The following is a 12998-nucleotide window of genomic DNA, read 5'->3' as shown; positions in this document are numbered from 1 at the left end:
GGCCAAGGTGGGAGGACTGCACAAGCTCAGGAGTTTGAGACCAACCTGGACAACACAGTGAGACACCGTCTATTTAAAAAAAAAAAATTAGCCAGGCATGGTGGCTCATGCCTGTAGTCCCAGCTGCTTGGGAGGCTGAGGCAAGAGGATTGCTTGAGCACAAGAGGTCAAGGTTGCAGTAAGTCATCATCACACCATTGCACTCCAGTCTGGGGACACAGGAAGATCTCATCTCAAAAAACGAAACAAAACAAAAACCAAAAACCAAAGGGTAAGGGTAGGCAGGGATGGGGATAAGAAGTGAGCTACCAATAGCATTCATTTATTCTGTCCTTAGAATTCTGTCCTTAGATGATCTTTTCAAACAAAGTATTTGAAAAGATGTATTCCAATAATAATTTCTAAAATTCAATGTGTATGCAGGTTTTAAAAACATTTTTTAATGATTGGACCAAAATTTTGACTGCCTTTTTGTATTTTAATATGAGTTATCTATACAATACTTCAAAGCTGGGACTGGAAAGTAATTAGTCTTTGACTGTCTGAGCTTTGGTCTTTCTCTTATCTGGGCTTCAATTTTCTCATCTGGAAAATGAAGGTTGATGAGTTGATTTTCTAAGGTCTATTTCTAATGGAGTTGAATGAAAAAAAAAAAAGGCAACTTAGGATCTTTGATAACTGGAATAAAAGGAGGCACAAGCTTTGAATTACACAGATATGGATTTGAATCTCAGATTTTATTAGCTGCAGGAAGTTAGATTTTAGTTTACTTAGTTATAAAGTGGAACTAATTAGGAGCTGTACTGAGGACTGCTGGGGTTTAAATGGGAACAATCCTATAATGTTCCCGGGGTAATATGTACGCATATTGTATGCACCTATAAATGGCAGGACCATATTAAGGTCAGAAAAACATAAGGCTGAGCACATGACTTGATCTAGTAATTTCCACTCTGGCACTTGGAGAAGAAAGAGAGTGAGCATATCACTGTCCCTTACCAGCAGAGATGTCCCTCTGCCGTGATGAAACTCGAGCTGTCATGATTTATAAAAAGAACACCATCAGGGCAAAGGCGCCATATCTTGGCAAGAAATGCTTCACATAGTTTCCATCGTCACTAAGCTCTCCTTCCCACCCCGCACCCTGCTTCTATTTAAATCCCAGGCACTCCACTGGACCATACTCATTTTAGCCACTGCCCAGGCTATCAGCAGAAAAAAGACAGGTGGGCAGCATGGCTCCGGGCGAAAAGGAAAGGGAGGAGGGCCCAGCCAAGAGCGCCCTCCGGAAGATACGCACAGCCACTCTGGTCATCAACTTGGCCCGAGGTTGGCAGCAGTGGGCGAATGAGAACAGCATCAGGCAGGCCCAGGAGCCTACAGGCTGGCTGCCGGGAGGGACCCAGGACTCACCCCAAGCTCCTAAACCAATCACACCCCCTACTTCACACCAGAAAGCTCAGAGTGCCCCAAAGTCGCCACCCCGAACGCCAGAAGGACATGGAGATGGACAAAGCTCAGAGAAAGCCCCTGAGGTTTCTCACATCAAAAAGAAAGAGGTGACCAAAACGGTCGTCAGCAAAGCTTATGAGAGAGGAGGGGACGTGAGCCACCTCAGCCACAGGTACGAGAGGGATGTTGGTGAGCCTGAACCTGGGCAGCCAGAGAATGACATTGACAGAATCCTCCACAGCCACGGCTCCCCAACACGGAGGAGAAAATGTGCCAACCTGGTATCTGAGCTCACCAAGGGCTGGAGAGTGATGGAGCAGGAGGAGCCCACCTGGAGGAGTGACAGCGTAGACACAGAGGACAGTGGCTACGGAGGAGAGGCCGAGGAGAGGCCCGAGCAGGATGGAGTGCAGGTGGCTGTGGCCAGGATCAAGCGCCCCTTGCCCTCTCAGTAAGTGAATGCATCCTCCCACTCCTTGTATCAGGATCACTACTGAGCCCCAACCAACTCTGGGAATCCAGGCAGCAGATGAAGTCCTGCCAGGGTTACAGCGAGAATCTCAAAGACTCAAAGGCAGTGAGTACTGTAGAGGAGGGATGACCCTGGGCTGAAGGTCGGTGCCAACCTTAGACATGGACCTTTTGGTCAGGGCTTGTGCTATTTTGTTTCTCCTTTTTGTTTTGAACTGAACATCCAAGTCTTAGCCTCAACAAAGATGAAGCCATCAGAGAAGGATGCCTGTTTTGTGTGAATTCTTTAAGTCAGTTCTATAATGAGTAACAAATTGGCTTATTTCTTTAGAGATAAGAGTGGTTTCTGGTAGACTCATTGGGGAAACTTACCTTGTCCCAAATGTCTATGCTATTATCAGGAGATACGTCTGCTTCAATAACACCCATGGAACACAAATCTCTGACTCTAAACAGGTGGAAGGCTGCTGTCTAATTTGAGAGCAGGCTCTGAATGAAGTCAGACAGACCCAATCCCAAATCCTAGTTAGGCCCCTAACTAGTCCTTTTTAAAGCTGATTTTCTCAGCTGGGCACAGTGGCTCATGCCTGTAATCCCAGCACTTTGGGAGGCCGAGGAGGGCAGATCACTTGAGGCCAGGAGTTGGAGACCAGCCTGACCAACATTGGTGAAACCCCATATCTACCAAAAAATACAAAAAAATAGCTGGGCATGGTGTTGCACCTCTGTAATCCCAGCTACCCAGGAGGCTGAGACATGAGAATGGCTTTAACCCAGGAGGCTGATGTTGGAGTGAGCCAAGATCATGCCACTGCACTCCAGCCTGGGCAACAGAGCAAGACTCTGTTTCACATAAAAATAAAAAATAAAAAATAACAAAAAAGCAGATTTCCTCATTTGTAAAATGACAGCAACTGTAAGCTTTTGGGAGAAGTTCTATTGTATTGGGAAACGTAAATGAGATTAGGGTTATCAAATACAGAGCTTGTCACATATGCTTAATCTATGAAAACTGTTATTACTCACATAGATTTGGTTACTTTGCAACTTTTCAAATTTTCTAAAACAGTTTGTCCCATTTGTAATCAAAGACAGCAATAATTAAAATGTCTAGATGCTAAATACACACACACACTCACACACACACTCAATCCGAAACATTTGTATAGACGAGACACGTGCTTTATTTCAAGACAGTAACTCCACATAGTAGGAAGTCAGGATTTCTTGTTCCACAATGCCAGGGTATCAAAATATAAGAAAAGTGTCCGATGTCATTACATTTATAGACTGACTCCCTTTGGGGACAGTGTGTTTTTCAAGTCTCATGAAACAGTAAGAAGAAGAAAAAAAAAGGTTACCTATTTTGACAAAAAGCTGTTCTTTTTTTTTGAGATGAAGTCTCACTCTGTTGCCTATTCTGGAGTACAGTGGCACGATCTTGGCTCACTGCAACCTCCTTCTCCTGAGTTCAAGTGATTCTCCTGCCTGAGCCTCCTGAGTAGCTGGGATTACAGGTGCACACCACCACACCCAGCTAATTTTTGTATTTTAGTAGAGATGGGGTTTCACCATGTTGGCCAGGCTGGTCTCGAACTCCTGACCTCAGGTGATCCGCCCACCTCAGCCTCCCAAGGTCCTGGGATGCATGAGTCACTGAACCGGGCTTAAAGAGCTGTCTTATAGTTTGAGACTATAAAGGTGTTTTGAAAGAATTAAAACTACTACACTACTAGCTTTCAAGAAAAATAAAATGGCAAACGGGTAATTACAATAATCTGTTACGTGTTTAGTGTATGCTATAGGTGTTTAAATGCTTTGTCGCTTCACTTCTCATGACCCTCTGAGGTAGCTATTCACAATTGCAGGGATAAGAACACCAAAGCTCAGAGGGTAAGTTTGCCCAGCAAGTTAGTGACAAAGCTAAGACTTGCCCAAATGCAATGTTTTAAAACCAGACATGGTTCTAACCTTCGGGCAGTGTCTTGAGGATGCATTCAGAGATCTGGATTTGTGCTTAATATAGGAGTTCATGATCAGAAGTAACTATGCTATCTGAACATGAGGAACCATATTCCAAATTCTGGCCTTTTGGATCTTGGGACATGTGTGCTAGAAATGGAATAATGGGGTCCAAAAGAATAAAGATTGAGGGGGCACAATGACAAGATCTTTCTCTTGGCACATTTTAAATTAACTAGCGGTAGGGAGGTGACAGCTGGGACCAATCCTGAATGCATAGTAGAGCTAGACATTCTTTGGCACTTGTCTAAGCACTTTTCATATATTTATTTAACCTCACAGTATGCTCATATGATAGGATATAATCATCATCCCTCTTTGATAGATGGAGACAGGAGATGAAGAAATATTAGGGAATTTGTATGAGATTTTACAGCCCATGAGATTTGAACTCAGTCATTCTGGCTCTCAGTAAACTGTCTCACCTAAAAGTGGGGAGTGGGATACAGGACCCGTCTTGGGGTTCCCCAAATCAGGCTAGTACATGAGCACCTTCTTAATGTGTTGAAATGCCTACGCTTGGAATAAGAGACAAGTAGATTTGAATCGTGGTTACTTTGGTGATCCTGAGTCTCTCTATCCTCATCTAAAAAATAGATGTGATAGCTCATATCTCATGGGGTTATTTTTATATTAGCTATGTAAAGTGATAGACTCAGGGGAGCTCATTAGTAAATTGTACTCATTATAATACAGGGAGCCAGGCTTGGTGATCCCAGCCCTTCAAGATGCTAGGAGCTTGGCTCTGTAGGTTCAGAGTGGTAGTGGTAGTTAAATCTCTTCTTTCCTTTTTTGATTCCTTTCCCTCAGTCTTAGAGTACATAGGGTACAAGAATGGTGTATGCAGCAACAGCAGCTCCTAATTCCATTGGTAATCCTAGCTGTGCTCAGGAAACTTCAGCAGACACCTCATAGGAATTTTTGGCCAATGATACTCTCAAATATTGCTTGAGAAATGAAAGCAGCATTACTAAGCCAATTTGAAAAGTCTTTTTGTCCACTTAGTTTTAATTATAGGCACCCTTCTCTCCCTGTATCTGCCAATAAGGAGAAAATTATGTATCATAGACGTTCAGGTGGAAAGAAAGTTTTGTGGTGGTTAAGATGTTCCATGGATAATAGAAACAAAGAGATCAACTGTGAAAAAAGTAGATAAATTCTTTACCAACAGTGGTATTTCTAACTGGAGTTTACTATGAAAATTGTTTATATTTTGTCTTACTTTAAACATATTTAGTCTTTTGATTGTGACTTGTTCAATCCAGTTCCTTTAGACAAAAGAAATTAGATCTCTCTCCCATAAGGGTGCAAGATGAAAGTACCAATCACTTATCATCCTGTCCTCCATGTTTAATTCAGTGAAAATAATAGCAGTTGAGCAGGAGGCTGCCATTTTACAAACAGGGGAACTGGCACAAAGAAACATTAAGAAACATATAATCCAAGTCACAGAACGAGGAAGGGATGAAGTTGGGAAGGCACTTGTGTTCTCAACCACTATGCTAGACTGTCCCTCTCAGTAGAGAACAGACTCAAGGAACAAAGTGGAGATCAAAATGTGGGCTTAATTAGTGAAATCCTAACGACTCCCAAAGTTCAGGGTTTTGGTGCAACTGTATTGAAGGACCTCACAAGAAACAAAGGCAAAATTATGCTGTCCTTCTGCCTATGCCCAATTCTAGGGCCGCGAACCCCTTCCACAGACTCTGAAGACAGTTCAATCTGAAGGAGAATCACAGGCCTGGCTCTCAAATGAAGCTGAAAATGACAGACAGCAAAACTGCTGAGCGGAAATGTCATATTGCCTTTTGAATGTTGTCACCCTGCTTCTGATAAATGTGCCCTTCTTGATGTCACGCTCTCAGTAATCAAAGGGGCTAAACTGTCTGTAGGGAAGGACAAGCAAATCAACGCAGCATTTCTCCTAGAAGTTGGAAAGGGTGGCAGAGATTCTTTGCTTCTCGCTGACAGAGGAGGGTGCCTGCACGAGGAGGAGTAATGCTCCCTCTACAGGAAGATCTGTGGATTTGGCAATGAGAGACCATCTTCACGTTCTCCATACAGATCGCAGACAGAAGAGAAAATCATGCCTCTAGGCGCCCCAGGCATTTTGAAGCTGGTGATTCAGGAGAAGGGCAACCATCAGAAAATGTTTTCAGTGCCAGTGAACTTGCTGGATTTGAAATATATCTTTTAGAACTCTTATTTCCTGGGGGTTTGATTACATATATAATAATTTACCCATATAATCATTACTCTGAAGTGACAGAATTATAGATAAAATTGGTTCCCATCTTCTCCTCATGCTGCTGAAGAGGCCCATTTAGATAAGAAACAAATTTCAGAATATATTTTAGTAAATGAAACTAGACTTTCCTAGACAGATTGCTTGTGATGTCTAGTAGAATTAGTTACCTTGAACACAGCAGGACAGGGAAGATATATATATATTTCTTTTTTTTTTTTTTGAGATGGAGTCTCACTCTGTTGCCCAGGTTGGAGTGCAGTGGTGCAATCTAGGCTCACTGCAAGCTCCGCCTCCCAGGTTCACACCATTCTCCTACCTCAGCCTCCCGAGTAGCTGGGACTATAGGTGCTTGCCACCACGCCCGGCTAATTTATACTTTTGATTGACTATAAGAAAGTTTGTTTACTAATAATGAAGAAACTGAGAAGGTGGGTCTGGATTTAGTATTGCTGTTCCAAAATATGAGTGAGATGTTAGCCTTTAAATATTGCTTTGCTTTCTTTCAATTTATGATAGGTTATCTTTCTAAAGTTAAATCTAGAGTTTCATTCACATTTTTCCCTAAAATTTTTAAAAACAGCATAATCTGGTATCGATTCTTATATTTATGATATTTATTGACCAAACAAAATTCAGTATATAAGACTTTCTAACCCTGACTTAAACCCAAACCCAATATACTTTGACCTTTTAAAAACTGGAGATATAAAAATAATACAGAATGTTTATAAAATAGAGAAAATTAGATGCTCATTAAGATGAATTTCCTTCTTTTTTTTCCTAGCCCTATTTTCTAATTCTTTCTTATGGGACCAACTTTCTTTGGTGTTCTTCCCTCCAATTAGAGGGCACTACAATTTGACAATATAACAAATAGACATTAATATTTAAATGGTGCTTCCTTTAGGAGCTCTTTACAGGTTTTTTTTTTTTTTTTTTTTTTTTTTTTTTTCCAATAGAATCTCTGTCACCCAGCCTGGAGTGCAGTGTAGTTGTACTATCTCGGCTCACTGCAACCTCTGCCTAACAGGTTTAAGAGATTCTCCTGCCTCAGTCTCCCGAGTAGCTGGGACCATAGGCATGCACCACTACGCCAGCTAATTTTGTATTTTTTCAGTAGAGATGGGGCTTCACCATGATAGCCAGCATGATAGCCAGGCTGATCTCAAACTCCTGGCCTCAAGTGATCTGCCCACTTCACCCTCCCCAAGTGCTGGAATTACAGGCGTGAGCCACTGTGCCTGGCCTAGAAACTCTTCACAGATTTATTAGCACACACCAACCCCAGCTGTTATCCCAAATGACACTAAGTTGCAACATTTAGGGAATCTAAGTTCCTAATTAAAAATTAGAAGAAAAAGCCTACATCAAAGAATCAGAGACCCTTGTAATGTAGTTTAAACAAATTACTTCTGGATGCAAATTTGAGTATTTACCTATTTTTTGCTTTCTTTGTTACCAAATCAGTATAATACCAACATAAAAGAGAATTTTGAAAAGTGAAAAGAACCAACTGTTATCTGGATACTGACATAATCATTTTTAATTATGCAAATGTTATTAAATTCTTTAGCCTAGTGCTTATACATTTTACAGAGTTGTGATTGTATCATAAACCCAAATTTGTATTACTTTCATTATAAAATATCCAGTAAGTACCTTAAAAAGTGCCTGGCACACAGTATCGTAAATAAATACTTCAAAGCATGGGAGGGATGTAAAAGTGCTCAAAAACTGTTTAAAGGCAGGATGCATTAGGATTTACACAATAGGGCAGCACCACAGTTGGTGCTCAGGAGACAAAGTATGAGTTAATAAATCACACCATTCACTTTCTTTTTTTTTTTGAGACGGAGTCTGGCTCTGTCGCCCAGCTGAGCGGTGGCCGGATCTCAGCTCACTGCAAGCTCTGGCCTCCGGTTCACGCATTCTGCCTCAGCCTCCGGAATAGTTGACTACAGGTCAGCCACCGCTACCGCTAGTTTTTGTATTTTTTAGTAGAGATTTCAGGTCACCGTTAGCCAGGATGGTCTCGATCTCCTGACCTCGTGATCCGCCCGTCTCGGCCTCCCAAAGTGCTGGGATTACAGGCTTGAGCCACCGCGCCCGGCCACTATTCACTTTCATTTGAGATACTTCGAGCCTCTACTCTGGCAGGACACCTCAGCTGTTAAGTCTGGTATGAAATTCACGCTCTGCCAAGATGGCCTTGGGCTTGATACTGAAGTATATGCCTTTGATCAGCATGGTGATCAGTCATTGATCAGCATGGCTCCAAAGGGACAAGGTATTTGCTTTCTTTTGATAATGAGATCGAGCAGCCCACACTGAGGGCAGCTAAACAAGAAAAGTCAATGGCGAGGCAGGGGATCAACTGACAAGGAGGGCTGAGGGAAATCCATTACACTTCAGCCCGGTGAGCTCCTAGCACTTCATACATATATTTTACAAAGTTCTAATAATCGTGTATACAGTTTTTGTGTGCTTTTTTTGTTTTTACTAATTAACTGTGTCATACACTTTCATCCATGTTTGCATAAAGGATAGTAGTGTTATATGTAGGAGTATTTCCAATTCCAATTCTATTGTGCTATGAAACAATGTAGCAAGCGTAGGACTTTGGGAAACATCCAGCATAAGAACTGATGAAAGTTCGCCATCTAGTGGATGTCATTTCTTTTTTGAAAACAATGTTAATGTCAGTATATATTCCTCCAGGTCCACGTGTTTGGTTCCAGCGTTTGGGTAACCAGATTTCAGGAAGTGAGTTTGGATGGTGAGGGATACCCAAATCTGACTGGTTGCTGGGGTTTTAATAGTAAATTGCGAGAGCTGGGATAGCTCAGGCATGCAGTTCACACAAATACTTTCAGCACCACCAATCCCAATGCTTCCAGGCATGAGGCCACTTGTTACTGGGGAGAAAAAGGGAGGGTGGGACGCTTGTGAGGGTTAGGAGTACAACTCTCAGATAGTTCGAGTTCGTGTTTTACCTGTGAAGTTAAGAGACCTAGGGAAAAAGTCTAGGCAATTGGACAAATGGCAGGGACGTCTTTTTGAGTTCTGGGATACATGTGCAGGCTAGGATGTGCAGGTTTGTTGCACAGAAAAATGTGTGCCACAGTGGCTTGCTGCACCTATCAACCTGTCACCTAGGTATTAAGCTCCACATTCATTAGCTATTTATCCTGATGCTCTCCCTCCCCAACAGGCCCCGGTGTGTGTTGTTCCCCTCCCTGTGTCCATGTGTTCTCATTGATCAGTTCCCACTTACAATGAGAACATGTGGTGTTTGGTTTTCTGTTCCTGCGTTAGTTTGCTGCCCCACACTAATATTAGGTTGGCATCCTGATACTACTAGTCTACACTTTCCAGAGTTGGCTTTTTAATAGAAAATGCATTCTGAATTCCAAAGATACACACATTTAAAACACAACTTATTCCTTTATTAGACACTGTATGGGCCTGCTGAGTGGCATCACTGCATAGTAGAAAGAGCATTGACCTTGGTCTTAGGCAGTCTTGCGTTTGAATCCTACCCCGTCACCTATTTAGGGCAGTATTTCATAGTTATAGACAGGCTCTGGAGCCAACTTATCTTTGTTTCAAAGTCTTATCTTTGGTTCACTTAACAGTTTTGTGACTTTAAGAAGTTACTTCATCTCTCTGGCCTCAGTTTCCTCACTTGTAAACTAGGAATAGTAGTACCTATCTCAGGAAATGGTTGCGGGGAATAAAATAAAAAGCATATAGAATGCCAGTACATAGTGTTCAGTAAATGTTACTGTTGCTAGCTAGTGTTTTCTATCTGTACAACTTAATATTTCAAAGTTTGTGGCATCATTGATACTAGTCTATATATGCTCTCACTGAAAAATACACATATGAAAATCTATATATGAGAAAATATTAAAATGCATGTGTAGTGGTATAGTCCGTACCTTTGGGAAAAAATTGGTTTCAGAGGTCCTCTAAGAACTAGATTCCTGAAAACACCTACATGATTCCAGTTCTAAAGTGTTACTAATACTCAACTTTAAGATATACACATTTGCATTAACTTTGTGTGGGGAAGCTTTTTCTTAAAATAGATTTTAGTATCATTATAATGCTTAAAATATTCATAGAGAAAACAATCTAGAAGGATATGCACCAAACTAAGAACAATGGTGGGACTATGTATGACTTTTCTTCTTTCATTTCTAATTTTTTATATTGTGTTTATTTTTGTAGTGAAAAAATTATACTTACATTAAAGATGCATATGCATGGGAAGTACAAAGGGAAAACAACACTTGGTGTTAACATATCTGAATCTTGATTGTTCACCCTCTCTCTACTTTAGGGTAAACAGATTTACAGAGAAACTCAACTGCAAAGCCCAGCAGAAATACAGCCAAGTGGGCAATTTGAAAGGGAGATGGCAGCAGTGGGCTGATGAACACATACAATCCCAGAAGCTCAATCCTTTCAGTGAAGAGTTTGATTACGAGCTGGCCATGTCCACCCGCCTACACAAAGGAGATGAGGGCTACGGTCGCCCCAAGGAAGGAACCAAAACCGCTGAAAGGGCCAAGCGTGCCGAGGAGCACATCTACAGGGAAATTATGGACATGTGCTTCATTATCCGCACAATGGCTCGCCACAGACGAGACGGCAAGATCCAGGTTACCTTTGGAGATCTCTTTGACAGATACGTTCGTATTTCAGATAAAGTAGTGGGTATTCTCATGCGTGCCAGGAAACATGGACTGGTAGACTTTGAAGGAGAGATGCTATGGCAAGGCCGAGATGACCATGTTGTGATTACGCTACTCAAATGAACCTTCAAAAACAAAAGCCAAATTTGGCCCACTATTGTCTTAATGCTAAATGCTCATGTAGGTAAAATGAAAATGCAACCTCTCTGTAATAACTTAGTAAATATTAAACAAGTTTTACATAAATGACTTTCTGGCATTCTATTTCTACCTAGAATGAGGAAGCTTGGAGATTTTGAGAAAGCACAAAGCATTTCAGAAAGCATATAGAATGTAAATATATAGAAATAGGACGAAGAGTTGAAATTCCACAGAGTGTTTTTGTTTTTGAGACGGGTTCTCTTCATGTCACCAAAGCTGGTCTTTTACCTACTCAAGTGATCCTCTCACCTTAGCCTCCCAAGTAGCCAGGATTATAGGCATGAGCCACAGCACGCAGCCACTTGTATGTTTTAGCCAAAATATTTAGCTATTCATTGTAGAAACTACTACAGATTTTTAATTAAACATTACATCTAAGAAGAATGCTGAGTTGAGATAAATATCAGCAGAACATAAAATAATGTGTCTTTATTTGAAAAAAGAAAATACCATTAAGTTTGGTAAAATTAAACTTAAATTTTTTTTCAGAAGCTTGACTTTGTATTGTTTATATCATAGCATCACTCACAAAACACATATATAAAAAGTTGTCAAGATGTTGCTGAAATTGTGAAGTTCCTCTATGGGTTTGGATTCTAACAGGTTTCCAGTAAGAGTTCACTTCCTTGTTTGATTTGAGTAAATCACATAAAAACAGACACTTCCTGTCTTAGCACCAACAAAGGAAGGCACACCCTCACTAAAAGTAGGGCAGAGGTGAGAGATTCAGATTTACTTGCCTTTGTAGGACTTCTTGGAGAAGTTTATTGTTTCATTACATGTCAGCATATAATGAGTCAAGCTGCTTACATTTATATCAATACAGTGATATGTATTTCTCCAACAATGGAGAAATACAGAAAATCTATGAAGTGGAATGTTCAGTATTAGAAGAATCCCATAGAATCATTGGTGAATTAAAAACAGATTTGAGACAGTTTAATTTTCCTCATACTGTAACAAAGAAAACTTTACGAAATGTTTAAAAGTCATAAAACTGCAATATTAGTTCTGCAAAAGTAAAAAATATACAGTTATTATGATGGCAAGGAGAAAATCATTTGACATTAATGTGCCTATGTGATCTTAAAAACAAATGGAATGGAATGTGAGATTGCACTTCTTACTGGATTCAATGAAAGTTACTAAAATGCATTGATAGATAGTATAGCACTTTGGTGTTAAACGTAAAAATTAATGTCAAAATATGATACCTCAAAATAATAGGTATTAGATTGCTATAAGAATTATATTTGTTTTTATGTATGAGTCTCTTTCAAACTGAAGGTTCCAGTATCTTCTTTAAGAAAGTATGTATATTTTGTTTCCATACCGTATTTATAGAGCTACCAATTAATGACCAATATTTCTAAGTAGGATTTCATATAAGATGCACACTTCTATTACAAGTGAAACCTATGCCAAATGTTAAAGACAAATAGCACAAGAATAAAAGATGTTTTCTTGTATTTTCTGTTCTTGTTTTTATAGTACTTACAGGTTATATTCCACATACACTTTCTTCTGTTTGAAATACAATAAAATTATAGAGTGCAACTTAGATTATAGTATCAGTAGAATATTTGTTAATAGATGAAGGTTTCAAGAGTCTCCTCATATTCAATTCTGAATAATAACAATTTATGCAGGCACTGACATAGATTATTCAAAGTTCAATTTGAGTGTAAGGATAAAGTAAAAGGCCTCTTCTCAGACAGCTTCTAAGACGTTAACTAACACTCTTCTGAATAAGGCCTGGCTGTAAAATCAGAAAGCTACTTTCCTTAGATAAAAAGGCCTGCTGTGTGATAGGCACATCTTCACAAGCACCTTGTGAGACAGACATCATCGTAAGAGGTGTCTAGTGATACTAGCTTGTGGTTTGTAGCCTTTTTTCTTTATTG

The 12998-nt window shown here is 40.3% G+C and overlaps 1 protein-coding gene across 1 annotated transcript; it reads left to right on the top strand.

Moving 5' to 3' along the window:
- Window positions 1-1173: 1173 nt before the first annotated feature.
- Window positions 1174-12563, top strand: ABRA (actin binding Rho activating protein). The gene is made up of 2 exons (XM_003903064.5): window positions 1174-1903; window positions 10539-12563. The coding sequence occupies exons 1-2, from the start codon at window positions 1236-1238 to the stop codon at window positions 11014-11016; spliced, it is 1146 nt and encodes a 381-aa protein (XP_003903113.1). The 5' UTR covers window positions 1174-1235; the 3' UTR covers window positions 11017-12563.
- Window positions 12564-12998: the final 435 nt, after the last annotated feature.

The sequence above is a fragment of the Papio anubis genome, chromosome 8, assembly GCF_008728515.1.
Source record: "Papio anubis isolate 15944 chromosome 8, Panubis1.0, whole genome shotgun sequence".
Classification (NCBI taxonomy): domain Eukaryota; kingdom Metazoa; phylum Chordata; class Mammalia; order Primates; family Cercopithecidae; genus Papio; species Papio anubis.
This window is presented reverse-complemented; position numbering and strand designations above follow the sequence as displayed.

What these genes read in the sequence shown, in the direction of transcription:
- ABRA (XM_003903064.5), top strand. Translation starts at nt 1,236, where the DNA reads ATGGCTCCGGGCGAAAAGGAAAGGGAGGAGGGCCCAGCCAAGAGCGCC. An exon ending in AAGCGCCCCTTGCCCTCTCA is followed by an intron (nt 1,904 to 10,538) that starts GTAAGTGAATGC and finishes TCTCTACTTTAG; the next exon opens with GGTAAACAGATTTACAGAGA.